General features: G+C 53.1%; 1 protein-coding gene across 3 annotated transcripts; it reads left to right on the top strand.

Moving 5' to 3' along the window:
• Nucleotides 1–1,468: 1,468 nt before the first annotated feature.
• SCNN1A (sodium channel epithelial 1 subunit alpha) lies at nucleotides 1,469–24,819 on the top strand. Of its 3 annotated transcripts, XM_031444252.2 has the most exons (14): nucleotides 1,469–1,718; nucleotides 1,819–1,897; nucleotides 3,856–4,225; nucleotides 12,955–13,222; nucleotides 14,096–14,286; nucleotides 18,266–18,369; nucleotides 18,752–18,915; nucleotides 19,337–19,435; nucleotides 19,651–19,768; nucleotides 22,248–22,326; nucleotides 22,451–22,508; nucleotides 22,656–22,711; nucleotides 22,874–22,949; nucleotides 23,389–24,819. In XM_031444252.2, the coding sequence occupies exons 1-14, from the start codon at nucleotides 1,680–1,682 to the stop codon at nucleotides 23,773–23,775; spliced, it is 2,088 nt and encodes a 695-aa protein (XP_031300112.1). In that variant the 5' UTR covers nucleotides 1,469–1,679; the 3' UTR covers nucleotides 23,776–24,819. The 3 variants fall into 3 exon arrangements, with proteins under 3 accessions (XP_031300112.1, XP_031300116.1, XP_031300113.1); XM_031444256.2 differs by lacking the exons at nucleotides 1,469–1,718; nucleotides 1,819–1,897 and adding an exon at nucleotides 2,454–3,174; XM_031444253.2 differs by lacking the exons at nucleotides 1,469–1,718; nucleotides 1,819–1,897 and adding an exon at nucleotides 3,187–3,670.
• Nucleotides 24,820–25,459: the final 640 nt, after the last annotated feature.

The raw sequence follows: 25,459 nt of genomic DNA, 5'->3' as shown, positions 1-25,459 counted from the left end.
GAGTTCTAAACAAGGCTCTCTCCTGGAGCTGGGGGGGGGGGGGGAGTGACCATTTCCATCCTCTCCTGTCCCCAGGGGAGGAAAGGGCAGGAAGCCCCTCCTCCGCAGCAGACCCTCCAGTCTCACCTCTCTCCCTGAAGCTTTTGCACATTTTAGGGCCAAACCACAGGGTTAGAGGTTGGCTGGCACTGGGAGGGGACGGAAGGACTGGGGCTCTGCGAGAGGCCAGGGGAGCTTCCAAGACAAAGTCTGCAAGGCCCGGGTCCCCCACAGAACAGGACTCTACTTCTCTGGAAGTCAGGGGAGCCGCACTGAGCTTGAAAAGGGGAGGCTCAGCTCTCAGTCTGACCCTCCCCACCTAACTCCTGGGTGATGTGGGCAAGTCAATTTCCTTCTTGGAGCCTCAGTTTCTTCATGTGTTAAGCAAGGGGCTAGATGCAGAGCTAGTTGGAAAGGGCCTTTGTGGCCAACTGGGCTGCCTGACATCCCCCACCCCCCACCCCCTGGGACCCAGAGAGGTAAAGTGTCCTTTTCAAAGTCACATAGTTTAAAGGCCAAAATGGAAGTCACAGAATAATGCCTATAACATGGTCCCATTTATTTAAAAAAAAAACCTATATATTTTGTTTTTAAAAAATACATGTGGGTCTATAAAGCACACACAAAAAAGACACAGGCGGACACAAATGACCCCTAGGCCGAGGGGTGGGAAAGGATAGGGACCAAAGGAGGCTTTTATTGTTCTGTAAACTGCTGCGTTGTTGGAAAATTGTGTTGGGACACAAATGTGTTCAGGTATTTATTTTTTCTGCACCTTAAAGGTAATATTTCTAATGGAGCTATGACACAAGTGCAGGGCTCAGATTTCTATTTTTCTCACAATAACAAGCTTGCTCTGGCCCATTCCAGATCTGGAATGCTGCTGTCTCTAAGCTGCCGCACCCTGGCAGGTGCTCTGGGGACACGGCTCTCTGGGCTCAGCCCAGCCCAGGCCTCGCCACCCTGCTCACACAGCCCTTGAGAGGAAAACTGCCTGCTGTGCAGCCTTGAGCCAGTGGTTGGATTTCAGGCACCAGCCAGAAAATAGAAAAGGCAGGGAGGTTCCTCTCTGGTCCTCTGAGATGGGACAGGCAGTACCCCATCTATAGATAGGATGTCCCTTGGGAAGGTGGAGACCGTGGAGAGGATTTCTCACAGAGCCTGAGAGATAATCCAGGACCCAGATGGCTGGTGAACCCGTGGACTTTGTGTGCAAGTGTGTCAACCGCCCTGGCTTTCAAAACCAGGTGCAGGGGAGCCCCAGGTCCCTGTGAGTCTGTGGCTGGCCTGTCTCAGGAGGTACGAGGAAAGCCCTAAGCCGACAAAGCCCCCCTCCCCCGCCCCCGGGAAGATTTCTGCTTCTGTTCTTCACTCTGCTGCTGCTTGGCTTTGTGTCCACAGAAAACTGGCTTATCTTTGCAGAGGGCAGTTTCTTTATATGGAAAATGAAGAAAAAGTCAGCCTTCCCCTTCTAAGGGGAGATGTTCCCAGCACATGTCAGGGAGGCAACGGGACAGGTTTGGAATCCTGGGAGACAGCAGCTCTCCCTTTAAGAGGCCACAGGGGACAGCCTGCCCAGAGAGGAAGCCACAGATGGGGCTGTACCCTAAGCTCATGCTGTTTCTCAAGACCCAGCTGAGATGCTGCCTTCTCCGGGAAGTCTTCCAGAGTCTCCTGGGGTGAGTACCTCTTCCTGCTTCCCTCTCCCCAGGCTCCCTGAGCACCTGGTTCCCACCTCTGTCACTAAGATCCTCGCCTTATGACATCATGATATCGCAGGCCTGTCCTCTCCCATCTGGCTACATCGGCGCTCAGGCTGGGCCCGAGTCCGCACATCCCAGGCCTGTTCCTCCAGGAGGTGAGAGAAGCCAGGGAACTTGCGAGGCCACGGTGGCAGACCTCTTGCCTGAGCTGTGTGCTTGGGTCTCTGTGCCTCCTGGACCCTCTTTGGGGGCCTGAATTTCTGACCCTTCCCCCTTCACTGCCTGCTACTTCACCCTTTATTATTTTGCTGGATTGTTTGGGGCAGAGATTTTGGAGGAGAAACACTTTTCCTTCCTCTCAGGGCTGATATAGACTTGGGCCGGGCCCAGCATCTTCCTCCTGATCCCCCAGCACGGCCCACATCCCTCCCTGCCTCCTCAGTGCCCGCTGTCCCTGATCCTCCCTGGGCTCCGGGGCTCTGCCCAAGTGCCCTGCCTGGCCCCTGCGCTGCCTCCCTCGGTGCACACATTCCTGCAACCCCGTGACCACAACAGGGGACGTTACACTTTCCTGGCCTGGCAGCCAGTGGTGTGAAAAAGAACACAATGTCCTGGGGCCCCGCCCAGCCCCCAGCTCCACCTGGGCCCCTCCCTGGCTCCCTGGGCTGGCCAAGGTAAGGGTGGCGGTGAGGAGTCATGAGGGAAGAGGATGGACCAGCTAGGACAGGTGGAGGGGGCTCTGGGACAGGGAGGTGCTCCCACTTCAGCAAGTGGGGAGGAAACTGGCAGATACCGCTTCTCCTTCCTCTCCAAGACCTGGGGATGAGGCTGACCTAGGTGCTCCCCTGGAGGGATCCCCCAGGGAGGAACCTGACTCCTGGAAGCCCACTTAGGGAGTCCCAGCTCTCCTGCCTGGAAGAGGGGACTCCCTTTGGGGCTGGCTCTCTCCTCCTCATCCTCCTCTCTCTGCCCCTCCTCCATCCTTCCCTCATGCTCCTTCACCCTGTCCTCCTCCATCCATCTCCCTTTTCCTGTCTCCCCTGTTCTTCTGGTCCCCCCACCTTAGTCTTACACATCCTGCTTGTCCTTTTCCCTAGCTTTGCCCTCCTGGCTCTGTCTTTAGGACCCTTCTCCTGGTCCAAGACCTCTGGCCCTCGCCTGCCATTCCATCTCCTGGTCTCCAGGCCTGCCAGGTCCCCATCACTGCCCAGGCCCTGACTCTTCTTCTGCCCCCTCTCTCCTTCCCCAGTGCCCGTGCTCCCGGTCACCTGCCCTCAGGAGCCCTCCTCCCTCTGTTGAGCTCTCAGCTCTGACTCCGCCTCTGCCCCTCCCCCTGCCTGCCCCGCTCACCTTTAATTGAGATGCTAATGAGACTTCTGTCACTTCCATCCCCTGCCGGCCGGCGGGCGGGCTCCGCCACTGCACCTGTCAGGTGAGGGGGAGGAGAGGCTGGGCTGCCAGATTCAACTGGAAAGGAACCAGTCTCAGTCCAGCCACAACCTGAGAGCGGGCAGCAGGAGGCAGCCCAGACCTCTCCGAGCTCGGCAGTCCCTGGGACAGAGAGGGAGTCAGGACACAGCTCTAGGTCAGGGCCAGAGACTGGAGGGGAGAGGGGGCAAGGTGGGGAGGCAGATGAAGAGAGGCAGGACCAGAGAACCTGGCACACGGAGAGGAGACAGGTAAGGAGGAAGACAGCTGAGAGAGACCCACAGAGAAGGATAAGTCAGAGAGAGACGGAGAGAGAGGAGCTAAGACACAGAGATCCCTGAGGAAGAAGAGGGAAGAAAGACTGACTAAGCCGGCTGACTGACTGCAGTGGGGACAGGGAGGTTCTAGGACACAACCCAAAAGGTGGCCTTATCAGGGAAGCAGGGAAGAGGCCACTCCAGGGAAGCCCGGCTCCAGCTCTTTTGCCGGGACTCCAGCAGGTCAGCGGGCTCCTGGGCAGGGAGGAGAGTTGCGGGGAGCGGTGGGAGAAGGTGGGCTCAGGGTGGGATGCGAACGGGCTGAGGGCCGGGCCGGGGGCAGCCTCGCGCTGGGCTCGCGATGATGGAGGCGGAGGGCTCCCAGGGCCCAGAGAGCAAGCCTGACCCTCCCCCTCCTCCTCCCCAAGCAAACCAAGGCCTCATGAAGGGGGACAAGCGTAAGGAGCCGGGGCCAGACCCCGAGCCCGCGGCCCCCCAGCAGCCCACGGAGGAGGAGGAGGCCCTGATCGAGTTCCACCGCTCCTACCGAGAGCTCTTCGAGTTCTTCTGCAACAACACCACCATCCACGGCGCCATCCGCCTGGTGTGCTCCCAGCACAACCGCATGAAGACGGCCTTCTGGGCCGTGCTCTGGCTCTGCACCTTCGGCATGATGTACTGGCAGTTCGGCCTGCTGTTCCAAGAGTACTTCAGCTACCCTGTCAGCCTCAACATCAACCTCAACTCCGACAAGCTCGTCTTCCCCGCCGTCTCCATCTGCACCCTCAACCCCTACAGGTCAGTCTCCTTCCGCCGCTCCCCCGGAGCCGCGGCCGGGGCCTCAGAGGGGACGGGGTGCCCACCGGGCGGGCAGATGCTCAGAGCCAGGGGTAGGCGGCGGCACTCCTGTCTGGACCAGACCTTCCTTTGGGCGGGATAGGAAGCCTGGACCTGCTGGACCCTCCCCAGTGCCTGAGGCTTCCCCAGAGCGTGTTTGTTGGACCGACAGTCCTCTCTTCCATCCCTGCAAGTCCTCTTTCCTTCCTGCAAGTGGGAGGGAGCGCTGATGAGGTCAAGATGCTGATAACTCCAGAAGGGCAGGTAGAGATCACCCTCTCCTCCCCGCCAGGAGATGAATCTGATGGAGATTCTGCAATGAGGCCGTGGCAGGGGCTGTGGGGGTGGGTGGCGGGGGCTGGCGAGGGCTGGACCCTGGTATGTTGGTCTTGGTTTAGAAGGGCAGTTCGTTTCTGGGGGAAAGCAGTGGGAGGTGGTGGCAGAGCAGTACAGGAGCCTGGAGGCTGGGGGTGGAGAGTCACAGAGCCAGGAGAACAGGACAGAATAAAAGCAGCCCTGGCCAGACTGTTCCCCCAAAGGCCCCAGGTGACCCTGCTGGGCTGCACAGTTCACCTGCCCAGGTGCCTGACTTATGTGCTTGGGTGTGTCCAGAAGTTTTGGGTTTCGTCACTTTTCTCTGCCAATTTTTGCTCATGGAGCCCAGGGTGGGGGAAGGGTAATTGTGGAGCTAGGTGTTTACACTCACATTTTCTGTGCATTCACGCCGGCATTCCGCACCTTGAGATCTTCCGCTGCAGGCCAGACTCGGTGTTAGGTACCTGGCAAATGGGTTTATCAATAATTCCTACAATTGTCATTAAAGGCCAGGTACTTGGCTAGGTGTTGGCAGATAAAATAAGATGGAAGAGATAGGCATATAAACAAATAACTTACGCACACCGTGATAAGTATAAAAAAATTGTGAGTTATAGGTTTCTGCCTTCAAGGAGTGTAAGATTTATGACCGTGTGTGTGTGTGTGTGTGTGTGTGTGTGTGAGAGAGAGAGAGAGCGATGGCATGAGTGTGTGGATGAGCAAACAGATAGGGTATGTGGGCCATTGTGGTGCTTGGAATTGGTCACATCTGGGGGGTGGAGGCCCCCCCATGCATACTGTCCAAAGGTGTGTTGTGAACTAGTGAGGGCTGGGACGCCCTGTCCTGCAGAGAAAAGATTGCTGGGCCATTTCACTGATTGCTGGGCCATTTCACTGGTGGTGAAACTGGGATTCAAAAATCACGCCTATCACTAGGAGCTAGTGCGTCCCAGGGCAGGCAAGCAAGCAAGCAAGCAAGCAAGCAAGCAAGCAAGCAAGCGTGTTTGATTCCCTGGCAAGGTCCCGGGTGCGGGGCCAGTTACTGAAAAGCTGCCTCAGGCACCAGATGCTGTTAAGTACCTCACAGGCATTTCCTCTCATTCTCCCAACAATTCAGGCATTTCCTTAAATTCTCAAGGCAAGTATTATTATTATTCCTACTTTACACTTGAGGAAATTGAGGCAGAGAGAGATTAAGGCACAAGGTCATAGAGGTAGTGACAGCGGTGACTCATCCTCTGCCTGACCACAAACCTTTGCCTCTTTTTTTTTTTTTTTTTTTGAGGGGAGGGGATTAGGTTTATTTATTTAATTACTTTTAAAATGGTGGTACTGGGATTGAACCCAGGGCCCCGTGCATGCTAGGCCCGCGCTCTCCCCTCCCCCTCCCCTGCCTCTTCTTAACACCCAAGATATGGACGGGGAATAAGTGGAGTTTCCACTCAGATGCTTACATCTCATTCATTCCTGGGCTTGCTTTTATTCCCCCTTGCGGGCTTCTTTCTCTCCCCCTGGTGCCCATGGCTTTGCTTCCCTTCTTCCCAACCTCGGGCGCTCCTCAGCCCTAATCTTTCCCCCCTTCCCCCATCCCTCCTCCCCCGGGGCCGTGGTGTAGGGGAGGGGCGGGGGCAGCCCTGAGCCTGCAGAGAGGGGCGGGACAGGTAGTAGGTTCTCAATAAATATTTGTGGTTGAAAGAAGTGGGTGAAAGATGGAGGGCAGGGGTGAATCTGCCGAGGTCTGCAGGTTTTCCAAGGCTCTGCTTGGGGCAGGGCCCTGGACAGTGGTGGAAAAAGCTCCAGGGAATGAAAACCAGAGCCCTGACCTCTGGGGCCAGCAGGCTGGGAGGCAGCTGTCCACACAGCAAAAATCCCTCCTGCACAGGGGCTGCTGCAGGACTTAGTGGGGAGAGAACACAGCAACCTGGAAGGGAAGGGAGTCCAGAGGGCTCCTCAGCGCTGCAGAGAGGTGTCAAACACCTACTGTTTGTGTTCCACCCGGCGCTGGGTGCATAAGGAGCACTATCTCATTTAATCCTCTCAAGTCCATTCAGGTAGGCATGATTATTCTTTCCATTTAGCAGATAAGAAAACGGAGGTGGAGTAATTGAGCAGGGTCAGCAAACAATAAAAAGACAAAAACAATGATAATGGCTAACACTTGTATAGTATTTAATGTGTGTCAAACATAAATGAAAGTTGTATATTAAAATTATTTACTCTTCACAACAGACCTCTGATGTCAATACCAGTATTACCCCCATTTTCTAGATGAGGAAACTGAGGCCCAGAGAAGTTAAGTAACTTGCCCAAGTTCACACACGTAGCTGGTGGTGAAACTGGGATCCAAAAATCACCCCCCTCACCTAGGAGCTAGTGCATCCCAGGGATAGCAGCTGGGTTAGCAGCAACCAAGTGAGTTTGATTCCCAAGCTCTTTCCCCCACTGCACTTTAAGGAGGGGCCCTGCAAAGGCGTCCAGGGTTGGCGGGCTGGTGGGAGTCCATGGGGAAGAGCAGCTGGAGTCAGGGAGGAGGGAGGGGGGAGGTGTCCAGGCTGTGGGTTCCTGTTCCAGGAGAGAGGCGGCGGCGGCGGTTTGCAGACAGGTAATGTAGCCCGGTGGTTGGTGACTTGAGCGTGAATCACGCTGCTGGCTGGCGAGGGTGCTGGGGGCAGAGGCGAGGTGAGCTGAGTGACTCGTTGGGGCAGCAGGGAGTAGGTGGAAATCAGTGGATGAAAGAGGAGCTGGCGAGATAACTGGAGTGGGGCCAAGTCAGACCGGAAGCCCACCTGCTGGCAGCTGGGCAGGCGCGATGGTGGGTAGAAAGAGGGGGTTCTGGCTTTCTCTGTAACTGATGGGATAGGGAACAAGGCTGAAGACCTTCATACTGAGCAAGGAGGTGCTAAGAGTCCAATGTGAACGGTCAGCCACAGCAGTCCCTTTCTTTCTGGTTAACGAAAAGCTTTCTCACCAAAGGGAGAGGTCCAGCCTTATCCACATGCACGGAAACCAGAGCCCAAGAATGTCGTTTTCGTCCAGTCCTGGAGGGATTTAGGCTGGTCCTAAGGAAGAGCTTGGCATTCTATTTTGGTTTGGGGGAAGGTCTTTAGCATTGTATAACAGCTTATTTGATAATTGCCTTGTCCCTCCCAGAAGAGTTGGCATTCTTTAACAGCAAAGAAGGTCATGGAATCTTCTTCCCAGACATGGCAGAGCAGGGGACATGGCAGCAAGGAGAGGGGCAGTTCCCCAAAGAGAGAAGTTGCCTTGAGGGAGGGGAAGGCTCTGAGCCAGGCCATTCATCCCTGACCCTGCTGGGGAGACCCTGCAGAGCGGGCTCTGCATTGGCAGGCCTGGCAGGGACAGAAAGCCCGGACTCAGAGCTAGCAACCCCCGCCCACCCAGTGATGAACTCCTCAGGCCAGGAACCTCACTACCTCTGGAGCAGCTATTGCTGGAAAGTTCTTCCTCAGGTAAAGCTGCACCTTATCTTGTGGTAACTTCTACCCTCCGGTTGTGGTTCTGTGTCTTTGAAGCAACTCTAAAGATACCTCCTTCTTTGCCCGATGGCTATCAGCTCAGGTGCACCCAGGACAGCAGTAACCATGCTGCAGATTGCAGAGTCCACTATCGCAATCTGATCTTCACAGCCAGCTTGCTGGTGTAGGAGGGAACTATTGCCCCAGAGTCAGGTGGGAAGACGGGGGCTCTGAGAACCTGAAGGCTTTGCAAAGGTCACCCAGTTGTTAGGTAGAGAAGTCAGAACTGGAATCTGGTCTTAGGCTCCACTTTTGCTAAGACCACAAAGCCACAGGGAAGATGGGTGGCAGGCAGGGCTCCTGTGTCTCCTTAGCTTTCTCTTCTCCAACAATCGGTTACTATTATTGTTCTTATTAAAGAACAGTAATGCCAGTAAAAACAACAGTAGCAGTTACACAGTATCTACTCTGCCAGATCTTTTTCTTAGTACTTTTCATATGTTAATTCACTTACTCTTATTACCAGGCTGTGTAGCTGGTACTAATAACACTCCCATTTTACAGATGATGAAACAGAGGCACAGAGAGGATAAGGAACTTGTCCAAGGGTAACCATCTAAAAAGTAGTGAGGTTAGGAAATGAGCACAGAAAACTGATTAGAACTTAGTTCCTATGACTTTTCTTTGGGTAAAATGGGTTAGAGCTCTCAGCACCCTGGTTGCCCACCCTCTGAACAATCATTGGTTGGTGAACATCTATTGCTCTCAAAATGTCCCAGCCAGGAATGAATCCACATGTGATCTGAGAGTTCAGAACCGACTCAGGAAGGGTGGACTCTGTCCTAAGGCGGTTACAGGGAGGCGCTGCTTGCAGAGCACCTGCCTTGAACACACTGGTTACAGGCTGAGCTCGGAGCAGCCATGAGGGGAAGTACTCCACTGGGATGGTGTGTGCACAGCCCCCGGGGGACAGGAGGCACTGAGATGTAGAGGAGAATGGGGCTGGGGGAGGGGCAGAGCAAGGGAAGTCCAGGCTTCTAGGTGGTCCCTGGAGGAAGGAAGGAGCAGGCCGGGTCCCCAGATGCACACTGGAAGGGAAGGAAGCTGATGAGTTTCTGGTGCCCATTCTGCCTAGTACTTCCAGGATGCTCTACTGGGGGTCCTTGGGTGGGTGGGATGGGGACCTGGGCATGCATGGGCTCTTCTGTGAGAGGCATCCTCTCTGGGGACAGAGGGAGGATGTGGAAGAGAGTAGGGGTATCAGCATCCATATCTCCCAGCGTCCCTGACCCTGCCAGTCTGTCCCCAACAGAGAAGAAGGGCTGGAGGGGAGACAGCCAGGGGAGATGGGAGAGGAGATTTTGCTGACTGATCTCAAGTGCTTCAGAGCCTGGAGAGGGAAGAAGTGGAGAAGCAGGGGCCATGAAATCGGACAGGCTTGGGTTCAAATGTTGACTCCAGGACTTCCTGGCTGAGTGGCCTTGGGGCAAGTTGCTGGTTGGTGGGCCTCAGTTTCCTCAACTGTCAAATGGAGACAGTAATGCCTGCCTGATTAAACTGTGCAATGGTTCACCCACCCTCAAATGTAGGGATGTCTGCCAGAGTGCATGGGAGTGAGTGTCGTGATTGTGACCGGGGTAGGGGTTCAAGGTTAGCAGGGCTGGACTGTCTGGCAGCATTCTTCATCCCTCTCCAGCCCTGGTCTTCTCTTGCCAGAGCCCCCCTGCTTGCAGGGCAAGATCTGAGCCATCGGCAGGTCTTCCGCAGTGGTCAGGTCTCTTAGCTCTAGGTGTCGACTGCAAGGGAGGGAGAGATTTCTTTACTGAAGGGGTGATGTGGGACTACGTCTTCCTGCCCTAAGCCAAAAAAGAGGAGAGAGGTCGACTGAGGGAGTGAGGGTGCTCTGTATGGAGCCTGGCTTCTTCTGGAGGACTTGTCACAGGGTGGAGGATGGGGGGCTCGTCAGAGGAAATAACTTCAGCCAAGTTGGGGGACCTGGATTCTTCCTACATGGCATGAGAAAGACGCTTCTGTTTCCTGGGTTTCAGGCTCCCTTCTGTGTCTTCCTGATATTCAGTGACATCTTTGTGTCTCTGAATTAATTTGTGTCATTTAATCTTCTGAGAGCTTCATGAGGTAGGCAGATCTAGAGCTATGCCCATTTTACAGATGAGGAAACTGAGGCTGATATTCAGAAAGGCTGGATTACTTACCGACATTACACAGCTGGAAAGTGTGCGGCTGGAGCACCAGGACACACATCCATGTACCTCTGGCTCAGTTCTCTTTCTGGGGTACTACATTGGCCACCTAGAATAGCCAGAGGGAGCAGGAACAGAATGGGAGGCAGTGTGATGGCCAGAGTATTTTCTGACCCATTTGCTGGCCAGGTGACCCTTGAACAAATGCTTCAGATTTTTCGCCTATAAAAGGGAATGACCACAGTATTAACTATCAGTGGCTAGTAGCATGTGGAGTTACACTGAAGATTAAATTAAATAACGGACATTCTAATACCACAGTGCCTGGCTATAGTAAGTGCTCAAGAAATACTAGTTATTACTGCCATTCTTTTAATGACCAATAACAAACAAATCTTTCAGAATGTCAAACACACACCTTCGACCTGAGCTACATTTTCTCCTGTAGCGAGAGGATGCGGGGCAGCTGGCTAGCCTTTAATGAGAGAGAGAAGGGAGGAGGACGGTGAGGATGTGGACTAGGCAGTGGTTAATGCAGCAGCACGTTAGGACCCCCTGGGGCTCTTGTGAAAACAGCTTTGTTTGGGCCCCACCCAGTCTTCTCAAACCCGACTCTCTGGTGAGTGAAGCCCTGCACTGAAATTCAACTTATTCTTTAGTTGAGGCAAATTTATGTACAGTAAAATGCACAAATCTTAGGTGCTCCTTGAGGCTGGGCAATCAAGGTATTGAACATTCCCAGTAGCAGGTGTCCCTTTGTAGTCAGTTCCTCTCCCTCTCCCGTTACCCTTTTCTGACTTCTGTCACCATCAATTAGTGCTTTTCCTGTTCTTAGACTTCATATAAATGGAATCATACAACATGAGTTTTCTTGTATGTGTGTCTGGCTTACTGTGCTTAACTTAATGTTTCTGAAATTTTTTCTTTTTTGTCTGTATGAGCCCCTTTTGATCGCTGAGCAGTATTGATAGACATTTGGGTTGTTTCAAGCTTTTTTGACAAATATGAATAGGATGCTATGAATATTCTTGTACAAGTGTTTATGTTTTTATGGCTCCTGGGTAAACAGGTAGGAGTGGAATTGCGTCAAATATCCAGAAGGGTCTTAAAGTAGATGTATATTTAACTTTATAAGAAACCACCAGTGGTCCTCCAAATCAGTTGTTCCATTCTAGACTCCCATCAGCAGCAATTCTAGCTGCTCCACATGCTTATCAGTATTTGATGTTGACAGTCTCTTGGTTTTAGCCTAATAGATGTTTAATGGTACGTCATTATGGTTTTAATTTGCATTTATCTGAGGACTAATTATGTTGAGTAACTTTTTATGTGTTTAATGACCCTTTGTATAGTTTTTGGGCTCATTTTAAAAACAATTTGTCTTTTTCTTGTTGACTTGTAAGAAGTTTTTATATTTCAGGATTTATTCCTTATTTTTTATTCCAAGAGATTTTGCCTAGCCCAAGATCTTGAAGGTATCTTCTATGTTTGCTTCTATAGTCTTTATGTTGTGAGTTTTTGTGTACGGACTAAGGTAGAGGTTGCTGTTCTGTTTTGTTTTGTTTTTCATACAGTATCCAGTTGTTCCAAAACCATCTGTTTTTAAAAAATTATTTGCCCCATTGAATTGAATTGCTTTGGTGAAAAATCAGTTGATCAGACATGTGCAAGTTTATTTCTGGACTCTGTTCTGTTGCTCTGCTGTCTGTCCTTACATAAGTACTACACCGTTTTGATTACTGTGGCTTTCTAGTCTTAACGTCAGGTAGAGTCAGCCCTCCAACTTTGCTCCTCATTTCCAAAATTGATTTGTTTTAGCGTGATTTTCATTGTACAGGTCTTGAACATCTTTCATTAGATTTATCCCCAGGATTTGATATTGTTTATGCTATTTAATATGTTGTTTTTGTGATTTCATTTTCTAATTTTTGTTGCTAGCATGTAGAAATACAATTAATTTTTGTATATTGGTTTTGCATCCTACAATCCTGTTTATTATCTGGGTGTTTGTTTTGTTTGGGTAGATTCTATCCCTAAGGCCCTGCTACTCCAGACTTTCAGGATGGTAATAAGCCCTGTGTTGAGAAGAAGGAATTGAACGATTTTTACTGGACAGTGTTGAACTTGTGGTGCTTGGGCCCCCACCTGAAACTCACTAAAACTGAGTCTTCGGTGTATGTGTGTGTAGGAGTGGGTGGGAGGTGTGGCATCGGCATTTTTAAAGTTCCTCGGAAGATTTTAGAAGTGCAGATTTAGAAAGCGTCAGGTGGCAAGCGGGCCCAAAAGGCCACCCTCGCCTGAGGGGATGGGGCGGGATGGCCGGCACACGGCGGGCCCGTGGGAGTGTCTGGGCCGGTGGGAACGAGCAGACAAGTTCCGGGTTCCCCTCCAGGGCAGGGCGAGTGGGAGGAGCGCGCCTCACACACAGGCGCCTCCCGCCAATCCCTTATGATAAACAGACAGTAATAAATGCGGTCACCGCCGGAGCTCACTGTCGCCTGCAATTACCTGGCGGACACACCTGTCTACACTACCGCTCTCCCCACAACATAGCCCGAGACCCCAGAGCTATTCCCCGCAGGTTTCTCCGGGATGCACCGACCTCACTGGTTACAGACGAGGAGACTGAGGCCTAGAGGGGCCAGGGACTGGCGTGAGGCCGCCCCCTAATCTGACCCTTTGCCATCGGCCCTCCCAGGTACACGGAAATTAAAGAGGAACTGGAGGAGCTGGACCGCATCACAGAGCAGACGCTCTTCGACCTGTACAAGTTCAACTCCTCCAACACCCTCGTGGCCCCCGCCCGCGGACGCCGCGACCTGCGCGAGGCCCTGCCCCACCCCCTGCAGCGCCTGCCGGTTTCGGCTCCGCCCCACGCGGCCCGCAGCGCCCGCAGCGCCACCTCCAGTGTGCGGGACAACAACCCCAAGGTGAACAGGAAGGACTGGAAGATCGGCTTCCAACTGGTAAGGCCCCGCCCCTGCCCCGCCCACCACTGGAAGCCGCGCCCACTCGCCCCGCCCCGCGGGTTCCCCCCACGCTCGGGACTCCGCTCCCTTTCCGCACCCCGCGTCCTCTGCCAGTGATACGAGGCTGGACCCCAGCCACTTGCTGGGAAAATAAATAAGTTAAATACATAAATCAGGTTTGAAAAATAAAATTAAATAACATCTCTCTGGGAGCCAGCTGGTAGAGACTCCTCTTGTGGGAGCATTTCCGGGGGCGGGAAGTCAGGTCTGTTGCGGGAAATGCATCTTTCTGGAGTCCAACCCCCTGATGGGACTCAGTTGAGACCCTCCAATGTGATGGGGCACCGGGGCTCTACCAGCCTATGACAGGGAATAGGAAGACAGCAACAAGGAAACAATTTTAAAGTAAAAAGTGAAAAATAAAAGGAAGAGTAAAAGGAAATGGGAGAGAAGTAGAGGGAGGAAGAAAGACAAGCCCCTTTAGTGAGAGCGGACCACGCTTCCCGGAGCCCCGGGTTCCTGTACCTGCTCTGCTGCTGGGATGAATCGCTTGGTTCCTCAGTCTTCCCATCAGTGAAATAGGGAAAAGAATCCTTGCTCCACTCTCCTCGGAGGCTGCATAAATGACCCCTAGGTGTGTGCAGCGCCCGGTCTCCTCCCTGGCCTACCTGCCGCTCCCTTAACCCGGTGCTCTCCGGGGTCCGCTCTCCTCGGGGCTTCTGCACCTCTCTGCCTTCTGTTCCTCCCAACTCCTGGCTCCCACTCCCTCCCCATCAGTCCTGAAGACCCCAGACCACTCATTCCTTGATCTTGGCCCAACCCTGCTTACCCTCGCTGCTGGCCCTCTGACACTCTGGTCTCTGTGTCCAGTGCAACCAGAACAAATCGGACTGCTTCTACCAGACGTACTCGTCAGGGGTGGATGCAGTGAGGGAGTGGTATCGCTTCCACTACATCAACATTCTGGCCAGAAGGCAGGACACCTCTCCCTCGCTGGAGGAGGACGCTCTGGGCAAATTCATCTTCGCCTGCCGCTTCAACCAGGTCTCCTGCAATGAGGCGTGAGTCCATCCTTCCCTCCGCCTGGCTTCGTGCTCCCGGCCCCACACCCCCCACCCCCGGCTCCTTCCCCGGCCCAGCATGGGCGCCTCCCCGAAATGCTTGTTGACTAAATAAATGCGGGTGGGGAGGAGAGGGAAGCAGGTGACTTCAGGTCCAAATCTCTACCCCAGGAAGCATCGTGCAGGACTTCTGCTCTCTGCAGGGCTGCATCTGAGTGAGGCAGCCTCTTACAGATTCCCTGGAATGGCTGGGGTTGAGATCTGGTTTTGAGAACCAAGGGCTGGAAGTATGGTTCTCCTTTTTCCTAAGACCTCTTTCTTACTAGCATCAAACTCAGGAGTGCCTGGCAGGTCATCGAATCCCATACTCCACTTTCTCAGATGAGGCTAGCAGTGGTGGTGTAGTGGACACTGCGGGGATTGAATGGGGGACTAGCCCTGAGTTCCTGCTCTGGTTCTGTTATTTCTGGGGCCAGGTGACCCTGGGCATTTCACATCACCCTTCAGAGCCTATGTCTTTTCTTTCGGGGGGGAGTGTAATTAAGTTAATTAATTAATTAATCAATGGAAGTACTGAGTACTAAACCCAGAACCTCGTGTATGCTAAGCATGCGCTCTACCACTGAGCTATACCCTCCCCGCACCCCCAGAGCGTATTTCTTTGTGTGTAAGGGGAGAAGTGAGACCCATTCAGTGTTCACTGATCAAATATTTTTGACTGTCTGGGCTATTGCAATTCACTATTTGGGCATTTGGGGTAGATCAAAGAAGAAAAAATCCTTGCCCTTTTGGCACTTTTACTTAGGCGATGAAGATGATCTCGAAGTGTGAGGACACTTTGTAAACTGCGGTGAATGTTGGGTCTCCTTACTCACGTAATGAGAGGCTGTGAGTAAGGAGGGACCCCTTCTGTAGCCTCTGGCCCTTCCTACCCCCGCCCTCCCCGCCCTACTTCTGCTCCCCAATGTTCCGGCACCATCTCCCTGCCTCCGCCTGGCCAAGGAAGGGTGTCCAGGCAGCACCTCCACTCTACAGGGAACCCGTCTCTTCCGTCACCGAAGAACATCAGCGGGGCCAGGTGTCACCTGCTTCTGTCACCTGAAGCACACACTCTGCCCAGCGCACACTTTTGTTCCTGAGTCTAGCTTTTGTGTCTGACAGAAGCTGCCACTTGGGAAGTGAGGCAACAGCAGCACCTGAGCCTGGGTCAGCCCACCCCTGCCACCAAGTCACTCTGTCACCCTCTCACTTTGCCTGCCCCAGGCTTCTACCTCCCCATCAATGGAAAGTCCATGGTTCATCTCAGTCTTGACGCTTAGGTCACTTCCTGAGTTGAGAGCCTCATTATTTCTCACTGGGGTTATTGTAACCCCCGCCCCAGTTCATCTCTCTGGTGCTCAGACCTCCCTTTATTCTGCAACCACAGGAGGGTTTATATGGCAGTATTCTGACTCTACCTAACTATTCCAGTTAGTCATGTTTAAAGTCCTGCAATGTCTCTCATGGCCTTTGGGATCAAGTTGAAGCTCTTTATCCCAGCTTTCTCAGCCCCTCTTCCCGCATAGCCAACACCCTTTGCCCTCTCTCTGTGAGCTTTTCTTTAATAACAGCATTCATCCTTTTAGTGTATACAATTCAGTGGTTTTTAATGTATTCACAGAATTGTGCAACTATTACCACTGTCTAATTTTAATATATCTTCCTCACTCCAAAAAGAACCCCTCTGTATCCATTAGCAGTCACTCCCTATTCCCTCTCCTCCTCCAAGCCTTGGAAACCACCACTTTCTGTCTCTGTGGATTGCCAATTGGGGACATTTCCTATAAATGTAATCACCCACTATGTAGTCTTTTATGACTGGCTTCTTTCACTTAGCATCGTGTTTTCAAAGTTCATCCACGTTGCTGCGTGTATCTGTAATTGTTGCCTTTTTATGACTGAATCATATCCCATTGCGATGGATAAACAACATTTTCTTTATCTGTACTTCAGTTGATGGACATTTGGGTTACTTTCACTTTCTGGTTATTATGAATAACGCTGCCATGAGCATTCCTGTACACAGTTTTGTGTGGATGTACGTTTTCAACTCTTTTGGATAGACACTAGGAGTGGACTTGCTGGATCACACAGTGAGTCTGTATTTAACATTTTGAGGAACCACCAGTCTATTTTCCGAGTGGCTGCACCATTTCACATTCATGCCAGAGTATTTGAGGGCTGCAAATTCTCCACATCCTCCCTTGTTATTATCTGTCTTTTTCACTTTAACCATCTTACTGAATCCTTATACTTTTAAAAGCAAATTTATATAGCTCTTACTAGGTGCTAAGCACTGTTCTAAGTGGAGTTTAATCCTCACAGCATCCCTGTGAGTTAAGTACTATTAGCCCCATTTTACAGGTGAGGAAACTGCGCCACCAAGAGATCAAGTACCTGGGTTGGCCCCTCCACTAATACTTGTTAGAATCAGGATTCAAGTACAAGTAGTTTTGTTCTGGAGTCTGTGCTCTTCGCCATCAGGTTCTACTGCTTCTCGTGTGTTCTCAAAATGTGCTTTATGTGTGTCTCTTCATATGTGACAAAGTGTGCATGTGACGTGTACAGAAATGGTGTCAGGTTATATATCTCATGCGACCTTTTATTTCCTTAACTAAGCTCTGTGGTTTTAAGATTCATCCGTGTTGCTCCATCCACTCTGTTGATTCCACCTGCTGCATACAGCTGTCACGCTGTCCCTGTCCCCTCTCCCTCTGAGCAGGGCTCACGGGCTCACAGGCCTTGCAGGACTGGCCTCTGTGCACTTCCGTGGCCGCTTCTTCCGTCCCTCCCTGAATGCAGCCTGTACTCTGGAAATGCTGACCTCCCAGCACTTCCCAGACGGTGCACCCGGATTTCACACCTCCGTGCCTTTGTTCTTCACGGCCAATGGAATATTCCAGATCATGTCACTCGTTCCCATCTCCCTGATTTTACAGATGAGGGGGGTAAGCATGAAAAAACTGGCTTGCTCCAGGCCGTGCAGCCAGTACCCCCACCCTGGCCCCCAGCCCCCGATCTCAGTCCAGCTTTCTTCCCTTTCCTGCTTTGCTTCCTTCCTCCTCAGCCTCTCACAGACCAAAGCCCTGTCTCCCTCTTCTCCCTGCTCCCCTCACCAGCTCCAAGATGCCAGGCTAGTTAGAACACAGACCCTTCTGTTCCCATGTGGGCCTGGCTACAGCCCCACACAGCTCCTGTCGGGGGCCCTGGGACTTGCTGTCAAGTCGTGTTCCTATTGTAGCAACGCTGCTCTGTGATTCCTTCCTCTCTGTTCCCAAACCTATCCCAGCCCAGCTGTGGACCTACCAGTGGGAGGCATGCAGGAAGCCCTGTCCTGCCCTTGGATCTGAGCCTGACCTTCCTCCTGCTGCTCCATGCTCGTTGGCCTCTCTCCCTCCTTTCACCCCACTCCCTTCCATTCTCCACTTCATTCATTCATTTCACAGCTCTGTTAACTGTCTCCTGTATCTCCTGTGTGCCGAGAACCATGCCATTAACCCAGAGACGATTTAGAGATGAGTGAGATGAGTCTCCTGTCCTCAAGGAGATTATGCTACAAATAGGGAAATAAGATTTAGACACATGAGACACTAAGGACGCCGCACGAGTTTGTAATGCAACACAGCGACAAACTGGGGAGGTCACAAGGCCAGTGAGGTCAGGTGGCTGTGGGGAGGAGCCTGGCCTTGAAGGCAGCTGACCTGAGTTCAAGTCCTAGCTCGTCCTCACTACTTGTGTGACCTTGGGCAACTACTTGATCTCTCTGAGCTCATGCAAAGTGGGAGTGATGCCCACCAGAGTGGCTGACGGGGCCTGAGCAAGGTTCTCAGCATGGCGTCGGCACATAGTAGATGATCAGGAAACCAAGGGTTCTGAAAGTCTTGCTCTCCCAGAGCCCCTGCCCCTTCCTCTCTGATCCTGCTCTCTTATTCCTGAATAGGAATTACTCTCATTTCCACCACCCGATATATGGAAACTGCTACACTTTCAATGACAAAAACAGCTCCAACCTCTGGATGTCCTCCATGCCTGGGGTCAACCATGGTGAGCTGTCCCCGACCTCTGCCCCACCCCTCCCTTGCCCTGCACACCCACATTTTCCCACCTTGAGCTCGTGTCCTAGAGATGCTCTGGCACCTCCGGGTCTCAGCCCAGCGTGCCCACTTCTATCCTGGAAAAATCGTCTCAGTCCTTTCTCCCCCATCGGCACCACGTGGTCCATTCTAGACGTGATAGAAATCCTGTCCCCGTCCTTCCTGCCTCGCCCCATCCCCAGTCCAGCTCAGGGGTAGCCAAATCTGTCTGCAGGTCTCCCAGAACTTGCTCCCCTTGGGGCCTTAGAGACTCGGCAGGTGGGAGGGTGGGTTTCCACCCCTCTGATGCTTCTTTCAAACCGCCCCCACTCGGTGCCCTCTCCACCTCCCAGGTCTGTCCCTGACACTGCGCACAGAGCAGAATGACTTCATCCCACTGGTGTCCACAGTGACCGGGGCCAGGGTGATGGTGCACGGGCAGAACGAGCCTGCCTTCATGGATGATGGCGGCTTCAACCTGCGGCCCGGGGTGGAGACCTCCATCAGCATGAGTAAGGTAAGGATGCTGGCTGGGAGGCCTGGGACGAGAGCCCCAGATGGAGAGGGGCCAGAAGAGGGCATGGAGTGACAGCCAGAGGCCTGGAGAAGGTGTGCAGGGCCATGCCCGGTGGGCCTCAGGAGCATGTGGAGCATGGGGTGGGCTTCAGGAGCAGAAGTCAGGAGTGAGAGGCCTGGCTGAGTGGGCGTTAGGAAGTCAGATTCTGAGAAATGGACCTGCTTAGGGCTCATGGGATGTTCTGGGCCCGGTGTCCTTGGAAGTAGCCCTGGGGGCATGTTTTGAGATGATTAGGCAGAGAGGAGAGGTGGCAGGGAAGGACATACAGCCCGGGACTGAGGGAAGATGGAGGTCAAGAAGAGGCCTGGACTACCTGCTCTGACCTCTGACCTCTGACTTCTCTGTGTCTCTACGTTCACAGGAAGCTGTGGACAGACTTGGGGACAACTATGGCGACTGTACCGAGAATGGCAGTGAGATCCCCGTGGAGAACCTTTACCTCACCAAGTACACGCAGCAGGTGAGGCCCGGCCTGTTCCATGGCAACCGTCTCCCATGAGGCAGTGTAAGTCAGCCACAGAGGGTGTGCCTGACAGGGACTGGTGGGAAGAGGGATGAAGATGTCCTGCAGGGACTGGTGTGTCCTCCCCTCCCCTGCCATTGGGGGCCGTGTGTGGGAGGGCAGGCCTGACCCCTCCCCCTTCTCTCTCCCCCTTCCTCCATGCCCTCCTCCAGGTGTGCATCCATTCCTGCTTCCAGGAGAGCATGATCAGGGAGTGTGGCTGTGCCTACATCTTCTACCCGCGGCCCCATAATGTGGATTTCTGTGACTACCGGAAACATGATTCCTGGGGTGAGACTGGGAGGCCTGGGCCCTCCCCATCTGAGCCCAGGGCTTCCTCACAAGCCCTGCACCCTCACTGACCCATCACTGGGGATGGCTTCTGGCTCCCACGTCCCCTGACCGGTTCTCCTGCTGCCTCTTGCTTTCCTCTCATCTCTACCTCTCTCCTCTATCTCTGCTCCTCCCTCACGGTTTCTCTCTCTCTGTTTTGGTTTCTGTGTGTTTAGAATGGGATGGCCACATTTAAAAATAACTCTCAGCAAGAGGAAGGAAGAGCACGTGAGGGAAATCTCCCTGGGTTCTGCACGCAGTGCTCTCTGCCTGTAGCTTCCCGGCTCTCCCCCCCAGGGAACCAGCAGGGCTGGTGCTGCACGCTGGCGAGGCAGCCCGAGGTGCAGGAAGGAAATCCTAGAAGTTATGTGCGCCTGCCTCATTCCCTCACACCTTCTGTTTCATGTGTGTTTTATAATGTACGTAATGTATCAGCTCAATAGGAGCAGGTGTGTCATTTACAAACCAAATACATAGATTGGAATTGCTTATTGAGGCTTTTTTCACATCCAGGAGGGCAGAATCAAGAGAATCTGGGGGTCACTGGACTCTCCCCCTTCCCTGGTCTGGGAGCAGACCAGTCCCTTTTCCTTCTCTCTACAGATGAGTTATTCAGCCAGAAGGCTGTGTGCCAGGAGGCTGAGACAGAAAGAAAATTCCAAGCGGGAGGCTGGAAAATAGAGGGCGGGCATCCTCAGCGCGCATGCCTTTACCTGGCGCAGCTGGCCTCTCCCCGGGGACGTGGCCAGGGCCCGGCAGACCCCGGCAGGCCCCGGCGTTGAGCGCTGCCTCTGCCTTGGCTCTGCTGTGTTCATCCCCTGCCTGCTTTCTTCCCTGGTTCTCAGCTCCACTCCTGTGCTTTGCAGTCTGGCCTCTGGTTCCTGTCTCTCTGGCCTTAAGAGAATCACAGTGCATCAGAGCTGGAGGGGCGCTCAGAGGTCATCCGGCCTAACCGTCTCCTTTCTCAGAAGAGCAGGCTGAGGCCCAGAGGAAAGATGTGATGTCCCAGGACACTCTGAGCGGGGACTCTGCCCACTGCTCCTCTGGCCCCCAGACAGTGATTGCTCAGTGGTTGTGAGTTTGAAAAGATCCGTGAGAGAGAAAAATAACAATGCTGTTTGCTGAGGAGCTGTGAGGATGAGGGAGAGGAAAGCCACTGAAAATTCAGTCTGTTGAGTTTTCTAAGGAGAGCCTTCTCCTCAGGGAAAAGGGCCTAGCTGCCTTTCATTCCCCCTAATTAAAGATTAATTATGTAATTAATTATATAAGCCCTGGTAGACAGAGAGATTTGGGTCAGAAATGAAGAAGACTCCAGACCAGGTGACTAAAAGTAGCAAGAATGACAAAATAACCTTACTTAGAATTTGGGAAATGGAGAAGAGGGAATCCATGGTCCCATTACTCTTTTGGGGGGGGTAACAGCTTTACTGAGATAATTCATTTCACGTATAACTTACCCTTAAAAGTGTACAATGCAGTTTTAGTATGGTTTTAGTTTTGAGCACAGTCATAATGCAATAGTCATCACAGTCGATTTAGAATCTTCTCCCCATTCCAGAAAGAAACTTAGTGCCCGTTAACGCTCTCCAAGAGCCCCCAGCACGCCCCCCTCTGCCCATAACCACTCATCTACCTGCTGTCTGCTATAGGTTTGCCTAACTTGGGCATTTCCTATAAACAGAATCACAATATGTGATCTTTTGTGATTGACTTCTTTTATGTAGTATAATATGTTCAAGGTTCATCCACTTTGGAGCATGTCAGTACTTCATTCCTTTTTATGGCTGAAGAATATCCACTGTATGGCTAGACCACATTTTGCTTATCCAGCCATCAAGTCGTGGTCATTTGGGCTGTTTTCTGCTTTTTGGCTATTGTGAATAGTGCTGCTGTGTACATGTGTGTACCAGTTTTGATGTGGACGTGTTTTCAGTTCTCTTGGGCACACACCTAGGAGTGGAACTGCTGGGTCATGTTGTAATTCTATGTTTAACCCTCTGAGGAACCGCCAGACTCTTTTCCACAGTGGCTGCTCCGTTTTGCATTCCTGGGCATCGACGGGGTCCACCTTCACATCCCCACCAACACTTGTGATGGTCTTTTTTCACGACAGCCATCGTCCTGGGTGCGAAGCGGTATCTCGCTGTAGTTTAATCTCATTCTTCTTATGCAGGAATTGTTCCCATTTTTCTTTTTGACTTTTAAGTGTTTCTCCATTTCCTGCACATCTGTGCAGAGGTGTGTCCTGGTTGTTTTTATTTTTTATTGGATTTAGCTTAATTTCTTAAGCATTTTCTGGTGCTGCCACTCAGGAGGCACCAATGTAATGCCAAATAATACTCTTGCGAAATGAGTGCCCAGGGATCTTGGGAGACCTCTTGGGCGTGGGGTGAAGGTTGAAGCATCCTAGGAAGATGGGCACCTCTCTGCTCCACAGGCTACTGCTACTATAAGCTCCAGGATGCCTTCTCCTCAGACCGCCTAGGATGTTTCACCAAGTGCCGGAAGCCATGCAGGTGAGTGCCCCTCCCCGGAGCGCAGGTTGGGCCGCTGGCTGCTTGGCTGAGTGGACTACAGGGTCCTCAGCTAAGCCTCTGAGTGAGCCCGCGCCCATCACTGAGCGCCCTTCTCCATCCCCAGTGTGACCATGTACAAGCTCTCTGCTGGTTACTCACGATGGCCCTCAGTGACATCCCAGGTAAGGGGTGGGGGAGGGGGGAGTATGCTCGCGTGCATGGGCACATGTATGCATAACACTGAGGTCTTCTCTATGCATATGGGTAATACCCAGTTAAGCCTGAAGAGCATGGGGGGTGGCCCCACCGACACTCTCATCCTTTCCCAGGACTGGGTCTTCGAGATGCTATCCCGACAGAACAATTACACCATCAAGGACAAAAGGTCAGTCCTACCCTGGTCCCAGCCCCGGGAAAGGAGGAGCCTTTGGGAGGGAAGACAGATCTGGGAAGAGGAATTGATACACTTGCTTGGAGGAGGGTATTTTCGAGCGGCAGAGAGGTTGACCCTCTGCCGTTTCTTCCCACCTTCTCCCCAACTCCAAAGAAATGGGGTTGCCAAACTCAACATCTTCTTCAAGGAACTGAACTACAAAACCAACTCTGAGTCTCCGTCTGTCACGGTGCGTTCTGCCTCACTGAGTCTGGGATTCTCTCGGGGGGGTCTCAACGGGTGGCTGTCCACAGAGACAAGGGATTGCCTCTATGGGGCCAGGGAGTTTGGGCCTCGAAAGCTGAGGACCAAGGAAAGGGGAGAGGGAGAGGCTGAGAGGGTGGGAAGAAGGGTGCGCTGGGGGTGAAGTCTGGGCCTAGTAGGAAGGAGGGGTGCCGGATGCTGGGGAGAAGACCCCTGACAGAGGCCTGGGTTTCAGCCGTCCCTCCCGTGGCCTGGTTCTCAGTTTTCCCTGGAAGACACCAGCCATCAGCCATGTGCTCCTGGGGGAGAAGAGCAGAGAGAAGGGGCCCAGGGACTGTGAGAGGCCGGGTGGGGTGGCCGAGGGCCTTGGGGAAGGCGGGTGGGGCTGCTCTGCCGCGTGGTCAGCGAGCCTCTCTGCCTCACAGATGGTCACCCTCCTGTCCAACCTGGGCGGCCAGTGGAGCCTGTGGTTTGGCTCCTCCGTGCTGTCTGTGGTGGAGATGGCCGAGCTCGTCTTCGACCTTCTGGCCATCACCTTCCTCATGCTGATCCGGAGGGTCCGCAGTCGATACTGGTCCCCAGGCCGAGAGGGCAGGGCTGGCCAGGAGGTGGCCTCTGCGTCAGCCTCCCCTCTCCCCTCCCATTTCTGCCCCCACCCCGCATCCCCCTCCTCGTCCCTGCCAGGCCCTGCCCCTGCCCCAGCCTTGGCAGCCCCTCCACCTGCCTATGCCACCCTGGGCCCCCCTTCGTCCCCATCCCCGTCAGGCTCGGCAGCAGCCAGCAACCCCGCCTACACTCCTGAGGAGGCCTGAGAGGAAGGGGCAGTGTCTGCCCCTCAGGGCAGGCACTTCCCTCAGCAGGACTGAAGAATGTCTGGGGCTTCCTCTCAGAGCTGCCCAGCGCCTTCTGGGAGCCCTGTTGTTGGGGGAGGGGGCAGGATGGAGAAGGAACTCTGGAAAGGTCCAGAGAGCAGGGGCTGAGGAAGCTGCCCAGCAGCGCCCTGGCTCCTGCCGCGTATGCCCAGCCCTGCCTTGAGAAACTCTGGTGTGCCCACCAGGCACAGACGAGGCTTCTTTTCCCTTGAATCAGCCAAGCCGAGCTTGGAGCTTTGACAAAGAACTTTCCTAGGAAACAAATGACCACCAGAACAAAACACAAACAAGGGCACACAGAAGCAGGTTTGGTTTCCTCCCCAAAGATAGCTGGATTCAGCCCCAGAGTGGCCTTCCATGCTGCTTTCCAGTGACAAAGACGTTTGCTCCTCTTCTTGAACTTGGGTGGGAAGCCCCACCAAAAGCTCCCTTGGTTAGTTCTTAGACAATTCCCCTTCCCTGACTCCCCAGGGTGGAGTCTGGAGCAGCTCTGTGTCGTAAAGACTTGACCATTCCCAGTCGGCTTCAGGATTCTTCCAGCCTCATCTACCAGGTGCCCCCACGGAGCCACACCCCAGCATCTCTGCCCTGCATCCTGTCCTTTGTAACTCTGCTTATTTGCTCAAACTATTTCCTTAGCCTGGAAGCTTCCCCCGCCATCTACTGGAGAACTCTGTGTCCCTTAGAACCCTGCTCAGACATCAAGACTTCTGTCAAGGCTTCTGCCCCATCTTGTCTTCCCCAGGATTGATCACTCCCCTCTCCCCTGGACTCCCGTGGCACACCATAACATCTTTGGAAATGCTGATGTCACGTTTTACTTTCTTGTTCCTTTATGTCTTCCTCCCCAGCTAGACTGTGAGCTCGTTGTGGTCAGAAATGGACCTTTGGTCATCTGTGTATCCTCAGGGCCTAGTCCAGTGTTCCATTTAGAGCAAGTAGGCAGGTACTTAATAAATGTTGTTGCATAAAGAACTCAATAAATGTTGTTGCATAAAGAATGTCTGAGGGGAGGGTATAGCTTAAGTGGTAGAGTGCATGCTTAGCCTGCACGAAGTCCTGGGTTCAGTTCCCAGTACCTCCTCTAAAAATAAACCTAATTACCTTCCCTGCTACCAAAATAAAATAAATACAACAATGAATTATTTTTAAAATACTAAAAAAAAAAAAGAATGTCTGGAGAGCTGGATGGGGGTACCATACAGGGGATAGTGAGTGGATGCAAGTCCTGAGTCATGGCCCAAGTGCCTGGGAGATCCTGGGTGGGGGGAGGGGACAGTCGGTGTTGCTGAGCATGTGCTAAGGGCCCAGCACCATGTCCAGGGGGCAAGTGAAGACATGGTGCCCTCCGCTCAGGAGACCTGTTGTGCCCCCGTCCACTGCCTGAGCCACCTTTCCTTCCCAGCTCTTCTCTCACCACCATCTGTGACCCTTCTCTCTGTTTGCCGAGTACCACCCACCACCCAGCTGCAGCGGAATGTCCTCCACTGCCTGGTAGTGGTGGAGGAGGGGAGACTCAGGCCTGCTCCTCCAGGAAACTCAAAGCTCATTCTGGCATCATCACAGAGCAGTGTCAGGAATCCTCTAGCTTTTACCAAAGGAGAAATTGGGGGATGCCCGAGCG

This window comes from Camelus dromedarius, chromosome 25 (assembly GCF_036321535.1).
Source record: "Camelus dromedarius isolate mCamDro1 chromosome 25, mCamDro1.pat, whole genome shotgun sequence".
In the NCBI taxonomy this organism is placed as follows: Eukaryota; Metazoa; Chordata; class Mammalia; order Artiodactyla; family Camelidae; genus Camelus; species Camelus dromedarius.
This window is presented reverse-complemented; position numbering and strand designations above follow the sequence as displayed.

What these genes read in the sequence shown, in the direction of transcription:
- SCNN1A (XM_031444252.2), top strand. Translation starts at nt 1,680, where the DNA reads ATGCTGCCTTCTCCGGGAAGTCTTCCAGAGTCTCCTGGG. An exon ending in TGCACCCTCAACCCCTACAG is followed by an intron (nt 4,226 to 12,954) that starts GTCAGTCTCCTT and finishes CGGCCCTCCCAG; the next exon opens with GTACACGGAAATTAAAGAGG. An exon ending in GGCCCTCAGTGACATCCCAG is followed by an intron (nt 22,509 to 22,655) that starts GTAAGGGGTGGG and finishes ATCCTTTCCCAG; the next exon opens with GACTGGGTCTTCGAGATGCT.